General features: G+C 34.1%; 1 protein-coding gene and 1 pseudogene across 1 annotated transcript; one reads left to right on the top strand and one right to left on the bottom strand.

Moving 5' to 3' along the window:
- Nucleotides 1–3,550: 3,550 nt before the first annotated feature.
- On the top strand, nucleotides 3,551–4,292 carry LOC121391988 (all trans-polyprenyl-diphosphate synthase PDSS1-like). Its single transcript, XM_041523413.1, is given in 7 exon segments — nucleotides 3,551–3,629; nucleotides 3,632–3,648; nucleotides 3,698–3,809; nucleotides 3,853–3,965; nucleotides 4,023–4,103; nucleotides 4,151–4,207; nucleotides 4,209–4,292. Coding segments are annotated over 7 exon segments (543 nt in total).
- Nucleotides 4,293–8,165: 3,873 nt separating this feature from the next.
- Nucleotides 8,166–9,466, bottom strand: LOC121391987 (annotated as a pseudogene).
- Between the last annotated feature and the right edge of the window lie 17,615 nt (nucleotides 9,467–27,081).

The following is a 27,081-nucleotide window of genomic DNA, read 5'->3' as shown; positions in this document are numbered from 1 at the left end:
ACAACAATATTAGACAGGATATCAACAAGAAAAGAAAATGGCTAGCTGTAGTTGTCAGTGTACGAAGACCGTCCTGAGCTCCGCCTACTTTCTCCATAACCCAGCCAAGTTGTACGCTAACAGCACTGTTCATAGTGTCCAATAAAGAGAGAACATGTGCTACAGTATTGTTGATAGTTTTAAGATTTGATATTGTATCTTCATATTGTCCACTTATTTCATTTAGAAGTATTAGTAGATCATTAGTACTGTTATCTGTATAAGAGATAAAGTTACTATAAATAAAATAGAGAGTATATTTAATATAAGACATCTCATAGTGAATGAATGCATTCCTCTTAGAGAACAAGTGTATATTTGAATGAGAGAGAGAGACAATGGATTTGTCTTTAAAAACCACAAAGGACACACATGGTTTTCTCTCTTAGAGGGCACACAGAGTGACACATATGATTGTCTCCCTCGGAGGACAAAGAGAGAACACATGTACTTATAGGAAAACAAAAAAGGTCACTAAAGCCAAAAATTATTACAATCATTTTTATACCTTTGATGTATAGGAGAGTACATTAGTAAGTTCTTTTGCAAGTTATATTATTATAATAATATTCATAGTATGAGGTACACACAAACCTGCTATATACCAGTACATACGACTTACCTATTCTCTTCCAAACTTTTCTAACATTCTCACTCAACTGATCCAACTCCTCTTTCATTCTCTGTTGAGATTCTTGACGATTTTTATCCTGAGATGCCAACATCTCTCGAGCTATTTCTACAACAATAAAATAAATATTTATAAAGTATTTCTACCAGCAATGAAGCTTAGATAACATATAGTTCACTTACCAAGTTGTTGTCTGATATTATCTGTCATGTTCTTCAATTGTTGTTGACTTCTTTGTATCAGAGAACGTTCTACAGTAAGGTGATCAATATTTTCATGAATAGATTCTTCAAGTGCCTCTTGTGAAGTAGATAGTTTTGTCTGTCGCTGGAGAAGATCTTTCTACATCTTACCAACCCCCCACTGTTCTCTCTTAACTTCTTCAAGACTCTCATTAGTAAAACGTCTTATCTATATGTGAAAAATACATTTAACATTATAGAGATAGTTAATTCTTTCTTAATAGTAGACACTTTACAAGCTTAGAAACTGTCCTTAGTATAGAGGTGTCCTCAATATAGAGGTTATATAATACACTAAAGTATTAGTATGGGACTAGAACAAGTGTCCTCAATATAGAGGTTGTATAATACACTAAAGTATTAGTATGGGACTAGAACAAGTGTCCTTAATATAGAGGTTATATAATACACTAAAAGTATTAGTATGGGACTAGAACAAGTGTCCTCAATATAGAGGTTGTATAATACACTAAAGTATTAGTATGGGACTAGAACAAGTGTCCTCAATATAGAGGTGGTATAATACACTAAAGTATTAGTATGGGACTAGAACAAGTGTCCTTTGTGAAAGGTTCCATTACTTCATAAGTTGCTGTACCTGCTCGTGATTTGATGCTAGAACTTCCATTGCTTTGATTTGTTGTAATGTTGAGTGAGAGAGCTGGTTACACAGAAACTTCCTGTTGATGTCGAAATTGTTGTTGTCGAGTAGCATAACACACTGATCTAGCTCTATTACTATGATATGGTAGGCATTCCACATGTGAGCATCCATGGGTCCTGTACACTCTGCTACAGTCTAGAGAGAGAGAGAAAGAAGAGGGGGGGGGGAGAGAGAGAGAGAGAGAGATGTTCCATGTCCTCATTACTCACGTACCATATCACTGTACAAGGGAACACTTTACGTCCTTCAGCCTCAGACTGACAATTCAATAACTGAACACTCATCTTTGCTAATTCTTCTTCACTCATTTCACTACAAGACTTACGTAGAGCATGAATAACCTGTAAAAAATATATTCTAATAGTCACTGACCAGTCTCCATCATATTAGTACTCATATACCCAATACTACCTATAATACGTTATTACTGACCTTATGTTGACATTGATCTAAAGGGGATAAGTCCAGTAACTGCTTGGCTTCCTGTAAGAACTTCTGCTCAGCTGATGCTATTTCAAAAGGGACAAGAACTCCATTGTTTTGTGGTGTTTTCTCGTTAGTTGTATCATCATCATTATCAGAGTCCTCGCTAAATGGCCACCAAGCTAAAGTTATATGAAGATAGAAGACAGAAAAGAAGAAGGTCTTCATAATCTCTGGTTTTTCACACTCAAATTTGGAGCCAGTAGTTTCAAAACTGACCAATCAATAAAAGACGACACCCATTAAGTATACGGAATATTTAATTAATTTTAGTACAATTTCATTTCCATACAAATTTCAGAATGTTTCCGTATACGTCCGTAAACTTAAAAGACCACATGTAACATAACTTTATTATTCATAAAATGTACAAAGAAAGTAAGTTATTGTTGCCATGGTAACACATGTATCACCTCAAATAACCCTAAATAATGATAATAAAATAATTAATTATTAAAATAAATAGGGGCAAACTCACGGTAATTTCATAGTCATAAAGACTCGACAAGCGAAGAACGATGTGATAACACTGAAAAATCCAAAGCCCAATAACATAATCCGATTAAATCGAGATAGACCAGGAGAATTGCCTCGTTCTAAAACAATAAACCGAGACCTCCAAGAGTGAACAAGAAACTGGACGCTAAACCCTCCATAATATATTGCCCATTAACTCGATACTAAGAGAGAGAGAGAGACAGAACATTACATTAGAATACAATACTATATATTAACTTGCATAAAGGCTACAGGTTTGCTATGACCAAATTCATCTGTAGTTGAACCAATTGAAGGTGGTTCTACAATGACATCATAAATAACTCCACCAGTTACCAGAAAATAGGATAACAAGATGATACCAAATACTACAGTTGCTGATGGGGCTTTTATAAATGATGGTTTTCTTAACTCGAACTTGAGGAGCTTGTAAAAAATAAAAAGGGAGACGATAAAGGTACTCCATTGTTCCAGAGGGGATGTGGCTATAATTAATTAAGTGAAAATTTATGAGCCACGCCCACCCACATGGCTACATTTAGCAGAAAAATTGCATATTACTTTGTCAAATGTACTAGGAGATGGATATCATTGGATGCTGTGTGTCCTGAAGTTACTGAGAGCCTCCAACAATTACCAGCTCTTATTCATAAAGTATGACATATGGACAAATGGATAGATGAGTCAATGGATGTATTGATAATGAATGGATCAATAGATTTATACATTGGCTAATGGATCAATACTTTGTTCTTCATTTTGTCCGTAGGAGTTGGTTTCAGAGAGTCAAGAATTGCAGGAATGTAGTCGGTATCTCTTTGATGGTAGTGGCAAAGCAATCCGACCTACAATGGTATTGTTAATGGCAGCTACTTGCAACTATACTCGGCAACACAGGTCACATGACAGTCATGTGATTAATAAATAACTATTAGATTATTTTATAGGCAATTTATCAGTCTGCCTCAGCAGACGATTGCCATGGTAACCGAAATGATTCACACAGCCAGTCTTATTCATGATGACATCATTGATGGTGCTGATACTAGAAGGGGAAAACCCTCTGTTAATAAATATGGGGAGAAAGAAAAGTTCGCAATATTTGAAAGATATTGTATATATAAAAGAATCTTTATATAGGCTGTAATGGCTGGTAACTTTATTTTAGCTGAAGCATCAAGATGTCTGGCATCACTCGGTAATGCACAAGTCATTGATATTGTAGCTACTGTGATAGAAGATTTAGTACGAGGTGAGAGAGAAAGAGAGAAAGTAAGTTAATCTCAATACAACAGGTGAAGTTATGCAGCTAAATAATACAAGTGGTGATGCTGAAACACTTTTTGAGCAATATATTCACAAAACCTTTAAAAAGACTGCAAGTTTAATGGCATACTCATGTCAAGCTGTAAGGACCATATCGTGTTAACTCACTAACATATTATGACTTGTACATGTACTTAAGGTAGCTGTGTTGAGTAACCTCTCTGAAGAATATTGCCAAGCTGCTTTTCAATATGGCAAAAATGCAGGACTTGCTTTTCAGGTTATAAAAACTGGTTTTAATAGTACTTTGTTCAATATATCTTATAGATTATCGATGATGTATTAGATTTTCAAGCTACAGAGTCCGAGTTTGGAAAACCCAGTTTCTGTTGACCTGAAACTAGGATTAAGTACTGCACCTGTTCTATTTGCTGCTAAAGAGGTTGTCATGACAACCATATGTCATTAGTAATGGAGATATATTGTATTATAGGTACCAGAGCTGTATAAATTAATGAGGAGGCAGTTAAAGACCAGGAGATGTTGAAAAGGCTGTGTCAGCAGTTATAATGTACCAGCATCTTTATAGTGAATATTATGGGATGCAGTCCTTAGTATAGAGGTCTCCTCAATATAGAGGTTGTATAATACACTAAAGTATTGTATGGGACTAGAACAAGTGTCCTCAATATAGAGGAGTATAATACACTAAAGTATTAGTATGGGACTAGAACAAGTGTCCTCAATATAGAGTGTATAATACACTAAAGTAGTAGTATGGGACTAGAACAAGTGTCCTCAATATAGATGTTGTATAATACACTAATGTATTAGTATGGGACTAGAACAAGTGTCTTTAATATAGAGGTTATATAATACACTAAAGTATTAGTATGGGACTAGAACAAGTGAAAGAGGGTATCCTTAAAAGAGGTTCTAATAGTCTTTTTTGTCCTTCTTTATTTAGAGTTCAGCTATTAAAGAGAGTTTAAATTTAGCTCAAGAATATTCCAGTAAATCTATAGGATTTTTAAACCAGTTCACAGTCAGTCCTGAAAGAAATCAATTATACAATTTAGCAAATGAAATTGTAGACAGAAATAAATGATGAATATTATTATTATAAAGGTCATCACTCACATGTTTCACTTGATAAGATTCATTGGTTATAGAAATGTATTTATAAGTTTACCAAAGTTCACAAAAGTGCTTCATTAAATTAACAAGTACTTGTGAGAGTTTACTACTTGTCAGCATTTCTGAGGTATCATGGCCTTACTCAACTTACTTTTGACTCTTTGTTTTACTGGTCTGGTTCTTTCTCAAACACCAATTCCTACACGACCTCCAGGTTAGTTGTCCACTTCACTGCTTAGTGGATCAATAATATAATAATAGTCCAGAGACAATCTCTTTAGTTGTAAAAATAATATAATACCTTTTCTTAGTTTAGAGGTGTCCTCAATATATAGCAATAAATGAACCAATATAGTATTCTATATGAGAGGTTTCACTTTAGACAGATCTCCATACTTTAATATTATATTTCTTTTACTTCAGGATATGTGTTTCAGTCTTCTACAGGAGAGCCAGAAGTAGTTGTGGAAAGCATTTTATGATCAGTAAGTCTACAAGTACCCTCGTCCTATAATATATATCTTATGATATAGCTTGTGTGATGACTCTAAAGCCAATTATCCCACATTAATACAGGTATTGTCTCGTTATATACTATTAATAGCTTGTTCTTTGAATATAATATATATTTACAGGTACGTACAGCTTATACTGGAAAACCTGTTAAAATATTGATTCATATATTCCCACTACCGTGAGTTTAAATTCATAATAACTACATCCATTCATCCATCTATCCATCCATACAGATATCATCACAATGCTTATTTTATGCAACAAGCTGGAGAAGTAGTGAGAAATATATCATATCTTAACTTTGAAAACTATCTTGATGCTGCATTTGAAGATCAAGATCGTGAGACCATTCATTATTGTCTATTAATATATTTTATTCTTTTCTTTATAGAATTTCTAGAAGGTGCTGTTGATTTAACTGAGCCTCTAGTTAAGCAGAAGATAGCACTCTTTACAGAAGCCAATACAGAAGTGTCTTCATCAACGTAAGACTGATAACATAACAGAACCTCTCTATAATAATGAGGAAGCCCCTTTAATTAGGACAAGCCCCTTTTTGATTGTATTAATCATTCCATCTCTGTTCCCTATAGTGTGTTAAAAGGATTTGATGATGGTGTCATAGTTCGTAGATCTCGCTATGCTTGGAAGTATGCTGCTCATCGTGGTATTACTGGCACACCTCAATTTATAATCAATGGAGTCCATTATCCTGATGCTTCTGATTTCACCATTGATGAATGGACCAAATGTATTGATAATCTGATGCAAAATCCATGAATGTAGAAAGCTACTTGTTACAATACTTACTGCTATATATATACACTTTAAAACTGTTATAATAAATTCATTGGTTATGGAAATGCATTTATAAGTTACCAAAGTTCACAAAAGTGCTTCATTAAATTAACAAGTACATGTGAGGGCTTACTACTTGTCAGTATTTCTGAGGTATCATGGCCTTACTCAAGTTGTTTTTGACTCTTTGTTTTACTGGTCTGGTTCTTTCTCAAACACCAATTCCTTCACGACCTCCAGGTAGTTGTCCACTTCACTGCTGAATGGATCAGTAATATAATAAATAGTCCAGAGAAGTCAATTCAACCTCTTATTGTGAATATATATAATACCTTTTCTTAGTTTAGAGGTGTCCTCAATATATAGCAATAAATGACCAATATAATATACTATATGAGAGGTTCACTTTAGGTAGATGGCCCTACTTTAATGTTATATTCTTTTATTTCAGGATATGTGTTTCAGTCTTCTACAGGAGAGCCAGAAGTAGTTTGTGGAAGCATTTTATGATCAGTAAGTCTACAAGTAGCCTCATCTTATAGTGTATATCTTATGATATAGCTTGTGTGATGGTTCTAAAGCCAATTATCCCACATTAAAACAGGTATTCTCTTATTATATACTATTAATAATTTGTTCTTTGAATATAATATATATTTACAGGTACGTACAGCTTATACTGGAAAACCTGTTAAAATATTGGTCCATATATTCCCACTACCGTGAGTTTAATAAATTCATGATAACTACATCCATCCATTCATCTATTCATTCATCTATCTATCTATTTATTTATGCATCCATTCATCCATCTATCCATCCATACAGATATCATCACAATGCTTACTTTATGCAACAAGCTGGAGAAGTAGTGAGAAATGTATATCATATCTTAACTTTGAAAACTATCTTGATGCTGCATTTGAAGATCAAGATCGTGAAGATCATTCATATTTATTATTACTGTCTATTAATATTTTTATTCTTTTCTTTATAGAATTTCTAGAAGGTGCTGTTGATTTAACTGAGCCTCAAGTTAAGCAGAAGATAGCACTCTTCACAGAAGCCAATACAAAAGTGTCTTCATCAACGTAAGACTGATAACATTATAGAACCTCTCTATAATAATGAGGAAAACCCCTGTAATTAGGACAGGTCCTTTTTGATTGTATTAATCATTCCATCTCTGTTCCCTATACAGTGTGTTAAAAGGATTTGATGATGACGTCATAGTTCGTAGATCTCGCTATGCTTGGAAGTATGCTGCTCATCGTGGTATTACTGGAACACCCATGTTTATAATCAATGGAGTCCATTGTCCTAATGCTTCTGATTTCACCATTGATGAATGGAGCAAATGTATTGATTATCTGATGCAAAATCCATGAATGTAGAAAGCTACCTACTTACTTACTGCTACATATATACACTTTAAAACTGTTAATATACCAAGTTATTGATTTAATAAGTAAAGCATGTTAATATTGTTAATAGAAACATGACCTATTGAATAATATTAAAAGCACATGGCAGTGCAGCTTTGGTCATATAGCTTTATACAGTATATACTTTAGGAAACCACACCCCCTAATTATTCCTATAAGACCTTAGGCATAAATGCTATACAATAATGGCAGTGTCTCGAGTACCAGCAATGAACAATACTTTAATGTGAAATTACTACATATAGAGTTCCGATGTTTGAGGTATAGGGTCTGGGATATAGTATTAAATTCCATTAAAATGACAGAGTTCTATTACCAACATTAGACACTGCCTACAATAAATGTATTAACCTATATTGTGCACATATCCCAGTTAATATGTACAGATATGAGCCATCAAATGATATATGTGATGTGATAAGATGTCATCTTTGACAATATACATATTATATATATATAAAATTAAATCTGGACAAGTTTTGTGGTAAAACTAGCTATAACAGGTCCATATCCAGCAGCATTGTCATATATTTCAAACAATGGAGCAGCTACCAGTTTATAGTTCCTTGGAACATGAAACATTGTTTTCTCTGGTAGTTGAACTAGAAATAATTTCTTATGTTCCTATAATTAGAACATTACATCAGTTTGGCCCCATTATTATAATATATAATACCTTTGGATGTGTACAATGTGCTGGGACATAAGGATATTGCGGAGACTCAAAGTTGGGACGCCACCAGTTAGCTACCAAATCTTCTACTACCCAACTCGATCGAGGCGTGTCATCTTTTCCGAGGGTAGCATTGACGATTCTTTGGACACCTCAGTCTCGCTCTCTCCAGGTTCTAGCTCACCAGAAGGTAACTTGAAAAATGTCGTTCCTGCTGGGCTAGGACCTATTAAGTTACGTGCTCAGAGTGTATGGTGCACATGCAAGTAATGGGTACAAGGATACTTCTCTATAGTAGATACACTATGGGACACTGTCCTTAGTATAGAGGTGTCCTCAATATAGAGGTTTTCTAATACACTAAAGTATTAGTATAGGACTAGAACAAGTGTCCTCAATATAGAGGGTGCTACACTAAAGTATTAGTATGGACTAGAACAAGTGTCCTCAATATAGAGGTTATAATACACTAAAGTATTAGTATGGGACTAGAACAAGTGTCCTCAATATAGAGGTTGTATAATACACTAAAGTATTAGTATAGGACTAGAACAAGTGTCCTCAATATATAGAGTGTCCATAGTTAAACGTACATTGTACATTTAATCTCCCATAAAAGTATTAAGTCTCTATATCATAAACCCACTATACTAAGCAGGTACCATGCAGGACCATGAGCAATACTTTTTAAAGGGAAATAAAACCGAGCACATCATTACATCATCAACAAATCTATCCAAAATCTAAATATAGCTACAGCCAATATACTGTTACTATTAATAGTAACATTGTTTCACTGTAAAACAATGCAAACAACCACAATAAATGCATTAAATAAATATATATACATTATGCTACTAACACACCTAGTTGTAGCAGTAATACATGAGGTAAGTTGTGTTCATGTACTAACACAACACCATCAACCGATCGTCTCATTCCAGATTGCTCATAATCTTCCTTAAGTCTTAAAAAACGTGACTCCACTGTTCTATCTTTCTCATAAAGAGGGTCTTTAGTACCGAATGTATAATTAGAGAGTGGATACAAATTTATCATTCGATCCATTGCCATTTTTAGTAGTAACACGTTGTGGAGAAGAACCCCTATAATTAAACTTTAATAAATATTGGTTTTGGGGACCACGCCCATATTGTCATGGCTGCTGTATCTCAGTTACAAATAAGATCAATATCTTCTCTATGGCTAAAAGCATCTGGTAAGTACAATGGAACCTTTTATAAAGGACACCTTCTATATTAAAGACACTTGTTCTAGTCCCATACTAATACTTTAGTGTATTATACACATTGAGACACTTGTTCTAGTCCCATACTAATACTTGTGTATATCAACCTCTATATTGAGGATATCCCTATACTAATAACAGTGTCCGATAGTGTCCACTATAAAGATGTTCCACTATATGACCATTATTAAGAGCATTTTTACTTTAGAAGGTTCAAGGGTGAGTTTAACAGCTGCTCAAAATCAAGTCCCATTTCAAACTGTGAGTATATATATAAAATATAATAGATTTATTCTATTTAAATGCTTTATATTTCAGAGATGGGTAAGCTCTGATGCTCGTCGTGGTACAGGAGGACGTTCCTCATTTAGTGGCGTGTCGTGACAATATTTGGAGCTACAGGATTCTTTGGGTCGTTACATAGCCAACAGATTAGGTACGCCCACAATAAGATGACCTAATAATGATGTCACTACTTTTAAGGTCAGATAGGTTCTCAAATTATAGCTCCATATCGAGGAGATGAACATGATTATCGACATCTAAGACCAATGGGTGATCTAGGACAAGTTATCTTTCCAGTGAGTTTATAGTGGACACTATAGGACACTGTCCTTAGTGTAAAGGTGTCCTTGATATAGAAGGTGTCCCTGTATATTCCTTGTTGTTCTTTCTTATAGAGTTATAATTTGAGAGATACAGAGTCTATTGCTAAAGCTGTTGAGTACTCTAATGTTGTTATTAATCTTATTGGTAGAGACTACGAAACAAGGTTAGTAAGATCTTATCAATTTAAACACATCTATTGATCCATTTATTCAACTATTTATCCATTTGCTCTTTATACTCTCTATAGAAATTTCAAGTTTCATGATGTCCATGTTGAAGGAGCTAAAGTAATTGCTGAGGCTAGCAGGAAGGCTGGAGTAAAAAGACTCATTCATTTCTCAGCTCTCGGAGCAAATCCTGACTCTCCTTCAAAGTTTCCTCAAGTCAAAGGTTTTAATAATATCATATGATGTTACTCTATGACAATACTCTCTAGGCTGAAGGAGAAATTGCCGTAAGAAATGCTTTTCCGGATGCTACTATCATCAGACCTGCAGCTACTTTTGGTCATGAAGATCGTTATTTTAATTATTATGCAAGTCTTAGGATCTTCCCCTTTGGAATTGTACCAATGCAATATCAAGGTCTTCAAACTTATAAGCTACCTGTAGCTGTGACAGACATTGCTAAAGGTGTAGTTAATATCATCTCAGACCCTTCTACTCGAGGGGTGCTGTATGAGTTTGTGGGGGTAAGTAACCATCGCCTTAACAACAGCATATATATATATATATCACCAAGCAACATTGCCATGGTAACATAGCAGCAAGCAACCATTATCATCCAACAACCTTGACTATAGTACTAGTCTATAGTAGATATTATGTTCTTGGTACACATTATTATTAATCAGGTGGATAGTTCAAATCCTCAGACATCATGGCTCACTTTAGTGAAAAAGTACTTCCCAGGATTTGAACTTAGCACCTTTCAATTACTTATCGGATGCTATACCATTTAAGCTACAGGTCTAGTTGAGAAAATACACTACATAGACACTATAATATCCCAAGAACATGATATCTGCACCGAAATAAGGGGGTATCCTCTTATATTGTATAAAGATTAATAATACTGGAGTCAGTTAGACTATAGCTCCTGATAAATAATGTCTGTTTTACTACAGACCTAAAGAATATCTCTTACTGGATCTAGTAGAGTATCTCTATCGTGTAATGCATAGAGAATTTAAACCGACCAATCCTCCAAGACCATTGTTCAGGTAAGTGATTGCTACCTTAGCAATAATATGTGTAACTTTGTTTTCAGATTTGCTGCCTGGTGTCTGGAACAATCACCATTTATTCCTTACCTCACTAGAGACATATTGACTAGGGTAGGCCGTTAGCCAGTTACCACTATGCAGTAACTTTCTCTCTCTTTCTCTCTCTCTCTCTACAGCAGCTCCATCTCACAGAGAAACCTACAGGAGATCTACCAGGTTTAGAAGATCTTGGAGTTATTCCTATAACAGTCGAAGAAGCAGCACTGACCATCCTACGGCGTTATCGTCAATTCATACACTTCAACAAACAATAGATGAATTAAACCAATAGAGTGACACAATATCTGAGACAGTTTATTAAAATGAGATATAAAATAGAGTCAGTGTACATTAACTGATCAATCATCATTTATTTCATCACCTTCATCAATCCGACTTAGCTTAGATCCTGGTCTTGACGTGGTGAGGTTAGTTGTGTGGGGTTTCTTCTGGCTTGTCAGATACTGTTAGTACAGGCTCTGGTTGTGGAATGTGTGGCTCTTCTATTGTTGTCTCTTGAATGTCTGTTATAGTGACTTCTTGTACAAGTTCCTTTGTCTAATAAAGTGCAAGTATTATATATATTGTATGTACTACTAAAATAGGGCCCCTCTTTGTACAGACCACTCCCTACTTAAGAGGGTTTTAGTGGAATATGAAAAATACGCAAATTAACACTCACTGATATGGTTGCTAAGTTACACAGTGGGTTGAAAAATGCCTATCCTTAACATAGAGGTGTCCTCAATATAGAGGTTGTATTAAAGTACACTAAAGTATTAGTATGGGGACTAGAACAAGTGTCCTCAATATAGAGGTTATATAATACACTAAAGTATTAGTATGGGACTAGAACAAGTGTCCTCAATATAGAGGTTGTATAATACACTAAAGTATTAGTATGGGACTAGAGCAAGTGTCCTCAATATAGAGAGTGTTCTTAATTCAGAGTGGTCATTGTGAGAGGCTTCACTCCATACCTTTTGAGAAGCTTCTTGTAAATTTTTCTTATGATTCAGTAGCCACAATCCGAGATACTCTATCGGGTCTGTAGGTCGAAGAAGAGCAATCTCGGCCAGTCCCAAAGCTAAGGCAGGTCCTACTGTCTGCTTCACATACTCGCTTTCCATTGCGTTACGCAGTTACCATGGCAACATCATGTCCGCCTATAAATAATCACGTCGCACAAGCCACACCCATCATAATTTAAAACAGACAAAATTATTTTAACATCAATTTAAACAAAATCCGTAATCATTAATAATGGGTGATATTAATTAAGGGGCAAACTCATTGAAAATTGTCTTTTTTCTCAATCATGCTGGTAATTGAGAGTACATTTCTACAATATCTGGCATGAAACGAGTCTTGGCAGCAGGACGTTTAATTTTAAAGGTGGGCGTCATGAGATCATTCTCAATTGTAAATTGTTCAGATGATAATTTGATAGCTTTTGGCTAAAAAATAAAAAAATTATCAAATTATTAACTATTACAATAAAATAGAACATCTAAATGGTGTCTTAAATATAAAGGCTGTCTTTCATTTAAGTATTTTTGTGGTAATGTTCTAATATTCTGGTATAATATAAACTTACTATCTCTAGAGAATTCAGTCCGTCAGCTCTAGCACTAGTTTTGTAAATCTTCAAATATCATTTTCTTAATCTCCTATATTTAAATATTTAAATAAACTGTACTACTTATAAAACACACACACATATACAATATCAAAATATAAATTATTACCGCTTCAAGACAAAGTTCCTCAAATGAGACATTGGGACGTCCATTGCTTGCAGCCCAGGCTAATAAAAACTTCTTCATCAGGGACTATAATAGCGACGCAGGAACTCCGAAGACTGTCCCCATAGAGGAACATTTGAGCTATATATTTTGATCGGACAGAATGTTTCTCAACCTTTTCTGGAGCTATATATTCTCCCTTTAAAAAATAAAATAAAAATAGAAAAAAATTGAAATGGAACAGCAAATTTCAAGAGAGCGTCTCTAGTATAAAAAACTATCAATACAATTAGATTATATTAATTAAGGGGTTAGCCTCTTTTCTGAGACTCATAAATACTATTAACTCTGAGGTTCTCTTATATAAACTACAATCCCTTTAATACCACAAGAAAGACATTTTATTATGAGATAGTCCCCATCATTACTTGAGCTAATTTGAAGATGTGTTTCACTCTATCCATAATTTTCAATGTCCCATTTGGCAACCATTTTCCAATATCACCAGAATGTGTCCAGCCATCTTTATCAATTAATGCTGTCGTCTTCTCTGGTTCTTTATATATCCTTGACTACAGTGTGGACCTTGAAACAAACTTCTCCTTCTCCGTTAGCAGCAAAGTAATTTAAATCTGGCACATCGACCACCTTCACTTTGCTAACTGGAATAGGTGGTCCAACATGACCACATGTGGTATCGAGTGGAAGTGTCATCGTTGAACCAGAGGAACATTCTGTTTGTCCATAACCTTCAACAAACTAGATGGATGGATAACGATATAAATGGACAGATAGAGATAAATGGATTAATATAAATGGACAGATGGAAATAAATGGGTTGATATAAATGGACAGATGGAAATAAATGGATTAATATAAATGGACAGATGGAAATAAATGGATTAATATAAATGGACAGATGGAAATAAATGGATAATATAAATGGACAGATGGAAATAAATGGGTTGATATAAATGGACCAGATAGAGATAAATGGATTAATATAAATGGACAGATAAGATAAATGGATTTAATACATAAATGGAAGATAAGATAAATGGATTAATATAAATGGACAGATGGAGATAAATGGATTAATATAAATGGGATAAATGGACAGATAAAAGACACATGAAAATAACTCACAATGCATCCAAACGTCACTTGATAAAAACATCTAACTTTCTCACTTATAGGAGCTGAACCTGATAATATCAATCGTACATTGCCCCCTAATAACTTCTGAACACGACTAAATACAAGCCAGTCCCATATAGAATCACGTCTTATGATACCACTATAATATTATTAAAAAGTTAATTTAGTTAATTAATTAAGGGGCTTACCTTTTCACTTCATTCAATTTTGATTGATAAGCAGTCTCAAATAACCATTTTTAGCCTTACTCCTTTGTAGTCCAGCATGAACCTAGAAATAGAAAATGATGTTCCTCTATCTGTCCATTTATCCAATCTATTGATCCAACCTACTTTTCATTTGTCCATTAATCATTCTATTCATCTATCATCCATTCACTTCACTTTGTCATATATCCTATTCAGAAGACGTGGCACCGAGAGATAACAATGTTGGTTTTAACACTTGAATCATCACTAAAGTTTTAAAGTCTCCACTGAACAAGCCTATTCTTGAACCCACACATTAGCAAAATTGCCTATTCTTGAACCATCACAAATAACACTAGACTTAATATTGCATTGGTGTCCTCATTATAAAAATTTGGACTAACATCTTAAATACAGGGTTGTCCTCATTATAAATAACACTTAATTTAATAGACTTATTATTACAGGGTTGTCCTCATTTAAAACAACACTATAAACAACTTATTATCACAGGGTTCCTCATTATAAAAACAACTTTACTTCATTACAGTCTTATATACCAGGGTTGTCCAATATAATAGTATTTAAATGAAAGAGGATACCCCTTTAACTAATACAATTAACATATTCTTCTTACATGTATACAACGTCCATCATATGTGCGCCATTGGTAGATAAGAAATATGACAATCGCTTGATAAAACCCTCAAACTGATCTTCCTATAAAATAGAATATTAAAAATGGTTTTGCTATGCTCACTAGGCAGTCTCCCATCATAACACTACTACTAATCGATGATACTTAACTTTAGTCATCATTTAGAACACTGAATTGCTATTATTTCTTATGTATTAGCACCTTTAATATTATGAAAGAACATTACAATAGCACAAATGAATCAACACACAACACCATGAATTATGCCCACTGCCCTAAAACCACCTGGTGTATTAAAGGATGTCTGGTTATCACTGAAGTTAAGCAATACCTATTATGCACACTATTTTGATGGGAGACTGAGTAGGAACTCTTCATAAACAATATATATATATATTAATATGTTAAACTACTAACCAGATGATGATAAATTCCTGATACATTAGCAATAACATTGCCATGAGTAATTATAGCACCTTTAGGTAGTCCAGTAGTACCACTAGTATAACAGATAGTGGCAATAGTGTCTGGAGTAGGTAGCTATAGTGATAAGGTTATTGAAACTGTTAAAGATAACTTTGATGATAAGAACTGTGAAACCCCCTCTTTGACTGAGCACTATAATTCTTTAATTAACTAGGTAATAATTGATGGTTGATTAAAGGAGTGTCCCCTTCATACTTATTGATAACCCCTCTAACCTGAGCACTATAATTCTTTAATGATTGGTAATAATTGATGGTTGATTAAAGGAGTGTCCCCTTCATACTTATTGATAATACAATATTGTAATTATGAGAGGTTCCCCTTGTATAATCATTAACTTACCACAAGGTCCAAAGGACTAGACTGGCCTTCTCTCTAAAAAACAACACAACAAAAAGAAGCCTTGATCATTAAAGATCACCAAATTAAATATATCACTCTACAACAGTAGTATGACATTATCTTAATATGTAGGTGACTACAACAAGAAGCCTTGATCAGGAAATAGAATATCTCACTCTATATTTACTACTACAACTATCTTAATACATGCTGTCATTCATTAATATTATATTCGTACGAAGTATTTATAAGGTCTTAAAATGACATTATATTATCTACAGTTATCATTACCTACAAACTAACCTCAACTTCCTTGAAGCTATAAATTTCGAGCTTGGCTTCTTCTGCCAACTGTTTATTTTCATCACTAACTGTGTCTCCCATGACTACAATAATTTTTAAGGTTGAACAAGTAGATGTCTGCTGAACGACATTCTTCACTTTGGTTGATGTACAAATGATGCATTCAATCTCAGCTATAGAAATAATGTAATATAACATTTTATAATGTAACTGATATTAACAGTGATAGTTTTTATACTTTGATTAATAATATGGTCAATGCATCTTGTCCCAAAGTATCATAGAGTGCCACTATTACACGTGAATATGCATAACAGCTATGTTCAGTAATTGCCCAGGGAGGGAGAGGAGAGAGAGAGAGAGAGAGAGAGTTAAATGCAAGTTGAAATGAGCAAAAATTCTATTAAAATATTACATTATCCAGCCCTTACAAATTTCCAATCAAAATTCCAGATGATATTATCACATAACCTAACACTTTAACATTACAGAACTACTTGTACAACTTCATTCATCAGCCAATATTGTATTGTAATACTTACTTCTAACACAATTACTAGAATATATCCCAATCATGCTCTCCTGGCCAGGGGCTATCCCAAGGTGTGTCAGCCCAGCCCCAAATGCTAAGAATCTCTCTTCAATCTAATATCAAAAATTAAGTAAATATAATATTTAAAGGTCTTACTTCGTTATAACTTAACCAGGAATATGGGGCCTCAATTGTTGGTCGCCAACCTAAACATCGTCCATTATCTATAGAACAATACCATAACACATATTAATGGCTAGCACTAAAGAAAATCTCTGAATACTGGACACTGTCCTTAGTATAGAGGTGCCTTCAACATAGAGGTTGAATAATACACTAAGTATTAGTATGGGAAGAGCCTTAAACATAGAGAGGGTGTCAATAAATCACTATGTCCTTTAGAGTACTAACAAAAAATGAATCTGATATTACTAATAAAGACATTAGCATTTGCAAGTATAAAGCTCCTAGTAATTATACAATATTAAATAGACATTAAAGGTCTGATGGACAGCTTATAATAGACCTAATTCATTACAAAAGAACAATACACAAAAATTATAAAATCTTGTCTCACTGGAAACTTTTTTCCCCACGTTGAAATGATTCATATAATGTCTTAGCATCTTCAAATCGATAGGACATTAGTTTCTCATCTTTGCAAAGATGAGAAATCCTAACACCGCCCTACATAATACCATATCGTATGCAAACGTGGTACATGTTATTGCACTAACTGGTAGTTCAATACTCTGATTATCCAAAGGGATTGAGGAATTTTGAGCGCGTGGTCTCGTCGCCATATAGTACGCAGTGCCTACAGCAAATACTCCAAGTCCTATTAACGTAGCTGGATCGGACAAAAGGTTAACAAGGGCGTTAGATTCTGCCATCCAATACAATACCTTTTTTAGCCACACCTTTCACGTCCCATAATTATAAGTACAGTGTGAGGGGCGTGTCCCATGAGTACTGGGGCGTGTCCGTCGGTTCAGCTTTGCTCTGTCACTACGTAGAATGACGAAGCTGGGATATTCCCTCAAAAAACTCCAATAAAGGTGGCAGTCATTGACATTGTAACTATTATTAAGTATACTGATAATTATAATATAATTCATGTTTATCTCTTTTCTAATCTCTAGTAAAAACTTCAAAATGTCCAACCAATGGAATGATGCCGGTCCAGCTTATGGCGGTGGGTTATGACCATTCCTCTCGCAGTTATAATCACCTGTGACTGTAAGATTGATATTTATTATTAACATTTATTTATATCAAGTTCATTTAGCCTGCATCACTAATGTCAAGAACTGGCGATGGAGTAGTTGGAATGAGTACTGTGACACCTGAAGTCTGGAACGATATCTTATTGCAAATGCAGAAATTAGTTGTAGACAATGAGAAATTAAGGTATAACAATATAGCTATACTCAGTCCAAATTGAGATTGACCCCTGACTCAGAAGTAGCTAATTACAATTAGTCATCCTAATCATCTTATTAAAGTTAGAAGCCTCCAATTAATATTAACTACACATATTCATAGGTGTAGGGAACAGGGGGGAGCACAGGGGGCACGTGCTTCCCCCCCCCCCCCCCCCCCCCCCATATTTTTGGTATATGTGAGATGGTTTCACAATCAACTGATTTAGATTAGCCACTTTTCAATCCCTATCCCCATAATACAATTTACACCTGTAGATGCACATTTTATGTAAAAACATCTCAAAAATTTTTTGTCAGTGTAAACGACAGGTTTTATTTTGGTTGTTATTGAAATACTTCATTGTTAAACTGAACAATGTTGAAATGTTACATGTGTGCCAATTGACAAAATTGTTCCTACACATATGATATTATGTAGATTGTTATAGTGTTGATGACATCATTAACAATGCTATATTTTAATTAGCTATTGTTTTTTTTATTTAATTGCTTTGTATTCTTTTAGGAAAGCACTCGAGAGTAATAATATTGAAGTCCAAAAACTTTTAGCTAAAAAGAAAGGTCAGATATATTGAATAACTTGTAACAGGATATTGTGTTGTATTTTTGATGTAATTTAAATACATGTGTGGATTGCTTAACAAAAATTAATCTCAGTAAAAGAATATGCCAATTAATATCTCATAAAAGTGATTATGAATTAAAAAGACACTTGTTCTAGTCCCATACTAATACTTTAGTGTATTATATAACCTCTATATCGAGGACACTTGTTCTAGTCCCATACTAATACTTTAGTGTATTATACAATCTCTATATTGAGGACACTTGTTCTAGTCCCATACTAATACTTTAGTGTATTATTTAGCTATTTACTATATAGTATATTAAGGAGACCTCTCTTCACTATTTAAATGTTAAAGGTTCCATACTTTTAATAACTAAAATAGTTTTATAGTGATGTGTTAACTTACACTCAAATTAATAGCAAATACATACATACCTAACATTGTTAATTGTAATATCATTTGTGCTCTTAGACAATGACAAAGCTCAAAAGGAAGTTGTGGAAGCTCAAAAATTATATTGGGATGCTCGTGTGTCCGTACTTGGTTTTAAAGCCAAGATCATGAAGCTGACTGGAGAAAGAGATCAGTTGCTTACCAAGCAATATGATACATCAGCAGAATCTTCATCCTTAAAAGAAGTAAGAAATATTTAATAAAATATGAATTAATTTATTTTAAAGTTGGAGAAAGAAAAAGAACAATTACTTACGGAGAAAATAACAATGGAAGAAAGCAATCAGAACTTTAAGAAACAGTTGCAACAAACAGAAGTAAATAAATATTAAAATTGACAAATAATGATTGTCTTTTAGGAAGAATTACAAAATGGCGTGAGCATGTACAAAAGATGTCAACTGATTACAAAGCATTGCTTACAGAAAATGTAAATTCACATTTAAAATATTCTATAATTTTATTGTATTGTCACTATTGTGGTTCTTTATTGTTAGAGTCAAATAAAACTTAGCTATGAGGAGAAGATTGCAGAACTTCAGTATGATATTCAAAGAGCCTCTCAACAACCAGTTCCTAAGCCTCGTACAATGTTAAAATCTGATCCTGAACTCACAGCTAAATATGAAAGAGAGAAGGAAGATCTTAAAGCTCAGTTGAGAACAGCACAGCATCAAATTGAAACAGAGAAGAAGAGTCGTGAAGCTGCTGAGACAAAAAGAACGAGAAGTAATGAAGAGATAACTCAACTAAAGACAGAACTAGACCGTCTTTATAGTCAGCTTGGTGAAATGGAATTGCTAAGGAGAGAATTAGATATGAAACAGCAAAGAGTGAGTCAAATCTTTCATCCTTTAATTTTTTTCAATTTCTATTCATTCATCTTTCTCTCCTTATCTTAACAACAGATTCAACAGCATGAAAGAGATATTAATACATTGAAGCAACAATTAGAACAGCAACCACCTCCAACCCTGGAAGCCATTTCTCCAGGAGGACCTCCTGCAGGAGCCAATGTCATGAAACTTCGTAAACAACTCAATGAATATCTTGGAGTAAGTCATAACTTGCACAATATAAAATGTGATCTTCTTTTTAGAAAATGAAAATGCTCAATGACGAAATACAAACTCTCAGACAAGACATGGATGGGAAGGACACTGAAATTAAGTGGCTTAATCTGAAAAATTAAACTTCAAAACCAAAACTCGTCAACTTAATGAAGAAAACAATACCTTACGTCAAAGATTAGATGATGTAGGAGACTCAAATCAGGAACAACTACACGAATTAGAGCGACAAAATGCAACATTGAAAGATGACAATACATATTTACAAGATCAAATACAAAATGAGAGAGAGAAGAAGTTAGTCCATTCACTTTAAACTATAAGCTGTCATTATTCTAATTTAGTCATCAACTTGAAGTGAGGTTATCACAGAAAGAGTCTCAACTTCAACAACAACTACAAAGTAATGAAAGTACCAGTACTAGTTGGAGCAATATATTGATGTGAGTACTATATCAGTAACAATTGTCCTATTTATGTAGAACCAAAACTTCTAAATACAGTATAAATACATTGTAGTTTCTATTAAGCCATTTTGTTAATGTACATGTAAAAAGATGACCAATTAACAGCCATAGATATGAAGCTATGAAGATCACTGCTAAACATAGATCATGTCCTAACGTAGAGTGCCTCATAGCTAGTATATTTTGATAATGTGTTTCATGACTAGGAAATGGAGAAAGAAATGGAAAGGGTTCAAGGCGAGTTAAAAGCGCTGAGAGCTAAAAACCAAGACTCTCAGACTGAAAACCATCACTTGATGACAGAGAGAAATAGGGCAATTGAAGAACAAGATAGATTGAAGAAGAAGTTTGAACAAAAACAAAAGAATTGTAATGAGTATCTTGAACAAGTTCAAATGTGGAAAGAACAAGTAAGTAGAAAATAAAATGAACTATTTATGTCTTTTTATTTAGTTTGAATCTGCTCAACGTGATTTTGAGCTTGAGAGAAATGTGAGAGAGAAAGAGCTCAAGCTGTCCCAAGCATTGCGGCAAAACAGAGATAGTTTACAGAGAGAAGTGGATGAGCTACGTAGAAGAGTCACTCAACAACAATCAGCTCTCGCTAACTATCAAGAATCTAGTTTTGTAGGTGGTCCAATGACAGAACCTCTTGGTGGTCATGGAGTGGATACTCCTCCATATCGACCTCCATCAGGTGAACAGAGAAGAGGAGGTTACAACCAACCACATGGTTTTGGAGATCAAGGGGGAGTGACTGCACACCCTCGTCACTCTGGTGAACAAAATTATCCTCGTGGGCATGTTGAAGGCTCTCGTCATCCAATTGAGAAAGAATCTCCACCAATTCTACGTAGAGAACAAGGTCCAGGTTATGGGAGTGATAATTACATTCCACCAGTCCGTCCTTCAGGAGAACAGGTTCTTCGTCATCCAATACAACAAGGATCTCCGCCTATGAAGCCAAGAGAACAGGGTCCAGGACGTGGGAATCTAGGTTATAATCAAACTGATCGTCCCATAGGAGATCAAGGCTATCGTCCTCTCCCACAAGAAGGCTTACCTCCTCGTCAAACTGGAGGAGGTGATTGGACAGCACCTGTAGCAGGAATTGGCCAATTCCAAAGATCTGATCGTGCATCTGGTGGTGGGGAAATTTTGGGACAGCATTTTCAACAGTAAGTTTGTTTATCTTCACAAATACAATGTATGTATTAAATGTATACTACCTGTCTCCATACTATTTTAATAGTATGGATGAAGACCATTAGCTTTAACTCTAGTATTTGATACATAGTAAACTGTAGGCTAAGGTTGTGCTGCTAGTGTTAATAGTGCACTCTAACTTCAGCAACAAGAGCAAGTATTTGAAAGGAACCTACTTAAAGCATTAAAATTAATAGTAGCTTATTGACATGTCTTGATTGTATATAGGAGGCCTAGACAAAATGTAACTGCACAAGAGTATCGTCATCAAATGGTAAGAGACTGAGAGAGAGAGAGAGAGAGAGAGAGAGTAACATAAACTCACTTGGCTGTTATTATTCTTTTATTTTTAGACACCTAAATATGAAAATGTACGTCCTGGGCAACCTTTTGGCGGAATCAATTCCCACCACCAGATCCACAACCTTGGCAAGTAAGTTACACAATCCCATATTTCCATGGTAACCATTTAACCACTCTTAGCAAGGGGGTGTGGTTCTTCCAGGGGAAATACCAAATTTAGCTAAACCATCAATGAGTTGTCCTTTATGTGGTCGAGCAAAACTTTGCCACTCAAACTGAACTTGAGATGCATTGTGCTAAATGTGACTAAAAGAACAATAAGGATTTATAAGAAACTTTAGTAATAAAAGATACTTGTTATTTGCATAATAAACTTTAGTTTGTTTCTCAAACAGAATTAACTTTAAAAATTTTAAGTGATTTTGTAACGTGGACTGATTCTCAATATTTGACTCAAGACCATGATTAATATGGTCAGAACAAAATTTAAAAAATGACTCAAAGTCATAGTAGTCAAATCACTTGAAATTTTTATGAAGTTAGCTATGTAGGTCCTTGTTAAGTGATATTAGTATTACTGCTCTCAAATGTTGTAATATTTAAAATGCTATAATAATACTCCTGGTACATGCACACAACAGCAGACAGATGACTAGCTAAATGTATATAACTTTTTTATTTAGTGAACTCTAATATATTCAGTCATAATGAACATACATTTCCATTGTTGTAGGATAATATATATATATATATTGCAACCCTATCATTATTATATATAAATGAAGAGAATAATATATTATAATATGTAAATCTAAACATTGTGAATGTTTTATTTTTTTGATTATAACAATCAGTTTATTTCATTTGTTTTGTAAAGCATATCACAGTATTGAAATAAAAATATAATTATAATTTCATATCATAGTATTGAAATAAAAATATAATGTATTGAAATAGCTTTTTTGAGTACAAATATAATATTGAAGAACAAGTTAGTTTGAACAGTGAGACATAAAGCATTGAAGGAGGTTAACATAATTATAGTAATTATATTTTAGTTACATGTTTAAAAAAGCAAAAAAAAATCCTTGTGTGTTGCCCAAACGATTCCTACTCGCTCACCCACTCAGGCTTCCACTTAGGCTCCAGGATTCCCTGCTATTGCTAGCTGGGACCGCCACCTGGCTTGGTAACCCTCGTCTTCGCGAGGTAATCCTGGCTGGAGCGTCGCCCTAACTTAAAACCAGCCGTACGGGATTCCAGCTCTTAGGGAATGTCGCATTCAGGAACCGGGAACCACAAATACACCAGCCTCATCTCGTTTAAAGGGAGACTACCAGCCCTATCCTAGTCGGCCTTTCGGATACTCCGTAGAGTATGCTGGTAACCATCTCAGAGGTCTGATGCATTGCAGAACGCTGGCCCACAACACACTGGCACTCATGACTGTTTCAGTTTCTTTTTATATGTACGTCAGATTTTTCCTTCATGCTCTTGTGGGGCGCGTCGATCAGTGCTATGAATCTCATTAACGATAGTTATGCAGCGATGGAGTATGAACGAACTAAAACTATACTTTAAAAGTCAGGAATAAAACTAGTCTTATTTAAACAAACTAGAACAATACTAATACTATTAATTTTTTATCATTCTTATATTAAGTGGGTCACACACACATATATACATATATATTATATATATATTATGTATATATATATATGTATGGGTAATGTAGTATCTAGCTACAGAAACACAACTAATGCTAAAACAACATGAACAAGTAGTTGTTTACAATATTTAAGACAGTTTTACAAAAAAATAATAACAAACTAGCTTGAACAGGTCTTTCAATAATTAAGTGATACTATTACAATAATAATATAGTCTTTATACTCATTATTAATAACACATGTTTTTATGTATTAACATTTAATGTGATCACTGCAAAATAATGTTGACATCAATTATGTCTACTGTAATAAGTAATATATATATTATACATAGTAAAGTAAGAAGTGACCTACAAACTATTTGTAATTGTTAATTTGTTACTGAATGTTATATTGTACTCACAATACTATAAATAGTAACATCAAATATCATAAAGGAACTCTGTACATTCAATACAGTATGCTATTGAAGTATTCTTACTACATAAGTCACATGAATTAGAGGTAATCTTATGAACAATGTTACTATAACAATATCCTTTATTATTAATACTCATTAATAACAAAATAAGGACTGAAGGAAACAGTAAATTATAACATTTAACTAAAATTATATATAAGTATACATACAACAGTTTATCTGACACTACTCACTAAACTACTATTTTTATATACTACATAAGACATGTTAATAATAGGTCAATACAAATGACATATAGTCAGTACTATGTAATAGAAATCAATTTTTGTCATCTTTATCGAAAAGTAGCGATTCTCGTTTCATTTCTACTGATACAACTGATACTGAAGTTGTGCTACATACAACAGCAGGAGAACCTGATCTTGATGGAGGATGTTCAATATCATTAAATTGAGGAGATGGTGGAAGCTTCTTGAAATATCTTCTTGACTTTTACCATTAGTTGTTGTGAACAAGACTTTAACAGACGATCCCAAACATGATAGAATATAATACCACAGAATACAACAAATGATATTGATACTAAAACAATACTAGACACTTGTCCCTTGGATTTTTCAGAGGTTTGTAGATTCATGTGAGCCATTAATATGAGGTTGAGTATGAAAAACAACTCCAAACAAAACAAAGGGAGGTGTCGATATATTCTCATCAAAAAGATGTACAATATAACAATAATAATTAACATAAATGTTAACACATCCAAACTTATAGTACCGCCTATATCTAGAGACACAACCAGTGCTAAGGCAACACGAACCAGTAATAAAAATCCAGTCCAAAACGACACTTGTCCTTATATGGTCCTCCATATGCATCAAAGAAAGGCTTCATATATGTCCATAACTTTTGGCAGCAGCATATGTATTTTGATAAAGGTCCTTCAAGTAATGGTATTGTTAGAAGGTAGAAGGTGTATGGAACAATTAGTAAAATGAGTACAGCCAGTGAGAACAGGAACAATGGTAGATGACAATAACCTCTAAAATATTGGACATTAGCATCAATGTACCACCTCAATAATGGGACATTATTATTACCATTACATTGAATTGATGAAATAAAGAGCTTGGAAGACAGTACGTATCAGTTTAGTATAAGAAAGAAGGATCATAGTGGCTAGTACTGGGATTGCTTGCCTTCCCACAAGTCGAACCACTTTGCTAGAATATTGTGATAATATTATAATGAGTATTAGTAGAAACCAAACATAGCCTGGAAAAATAAACTGTAGCCATGTCTTACTGCATGAATCCATACCATCAAAGAAGCAAGTCTCAATACCCAGATCTAGATTAAGCCAGGAAATGAACAGACTAAGAAATGGTATAGGACCTTCAGAAAAGAAGATAGGTTCATATATTTTGACAACATTAGCATAGAATATAAGTCCATTGATTGTACCCACAGACACAGTTAAGTTTAAAGCAATGATAAAAGCTACCAATGCTATACCAGCTAAAGCAAATGGAATGATAAGAGCTATGTAGTTATTAGTACATTGTCCACATTGATTGGTACCTAACATGAGACTAAGTCCATTAGCACATTGTCCACAAAGTATGCCAGATCGATTGAGAAGACACTGTGGATGAGGAGAGGTGATTTTAAAATGAACTGTTCCATCATTGCAGTAATCAAAGGGGCAATTAGGATAAACAATAAGACAGTCTGAGTCATTTTTATAACCAATCCACATATCACCATCTCTAGTTATAATTTGAGTGTTAATATCACAAGTTATTGAAGATGTATTTAATTCAGATCTACAACTGCAAGCATTATTTACTAATGGAAACCCAATTGGACAGGACTCAATGTTAACTTCAATGACTTTAACATAGTGAATGTCATTAGATGAAAGATCACTGATTAAACCTTCAGATGTTACATAGACTTGTGTTGTATTCAATGAAGGGTTTGCTCTTAAATTAAAGGTTACATTGGTACAAGTTGCATTTAGTCTAGTATTGTCAGTTTGTACAGTAGAAGATGAACTATCTGATGTTGTCAATTTTATCACACCCTTTGTTAAGCCATCTTTATTACCAACAGTAGCTAGCGATATATTGACATTATTTCCAGGTATTGCAGTTATATTGACATTTGTAATAGAACAATTTGTCTGTTTGATTCACAAAAAAACACACTTGAATAGGATCTGATGACACTACTGATAGACCTGTTTGTTGAGGGTAATGAAATTGGTGATCAAAGTCAAAGTTTAGACAATAAGAGATTTTCCCTCCATACATTACATGTTGACATCACCAGATACATCTGCTGTATTGTTGACAAAATACAACATTGTCTTAGCAGTAGTATTATAATAAGGAAAATTCTTAAAGGAACAAATTGTCAAGTCGTTGCCATCAATAACTTGTGACACAAAGATTCCTCCACCTGACTCACTGGCATGATTATTGGCAAATGATATGTTCGTATTCTGCTTTAGTAATAATTGGGAGAATCCATATAAAGCCATGCCCCC

This window comes from Gigantopelta aegis, unplaced genomic scaffold, assembly GCF_016097555.1.
Source record: "Gigantopelta aegis isolate Gae_Host unplaced genomic scaffold, Gae_host_genome ctg3218_pilon_pilon, whole genome shotgun sequence".
Classification (NCBI taxonomy): Eukaryota; Metazoa; Mollusca; class Gastropoda; order Neomphalida; family Peltospiridae; genus Gigantopelta; species Gigantopelta aegis.
Note: the sequence above shows the minus strand (reverse complement) of the source record. Positions and strands in the feature narration are given on the sequence as shown.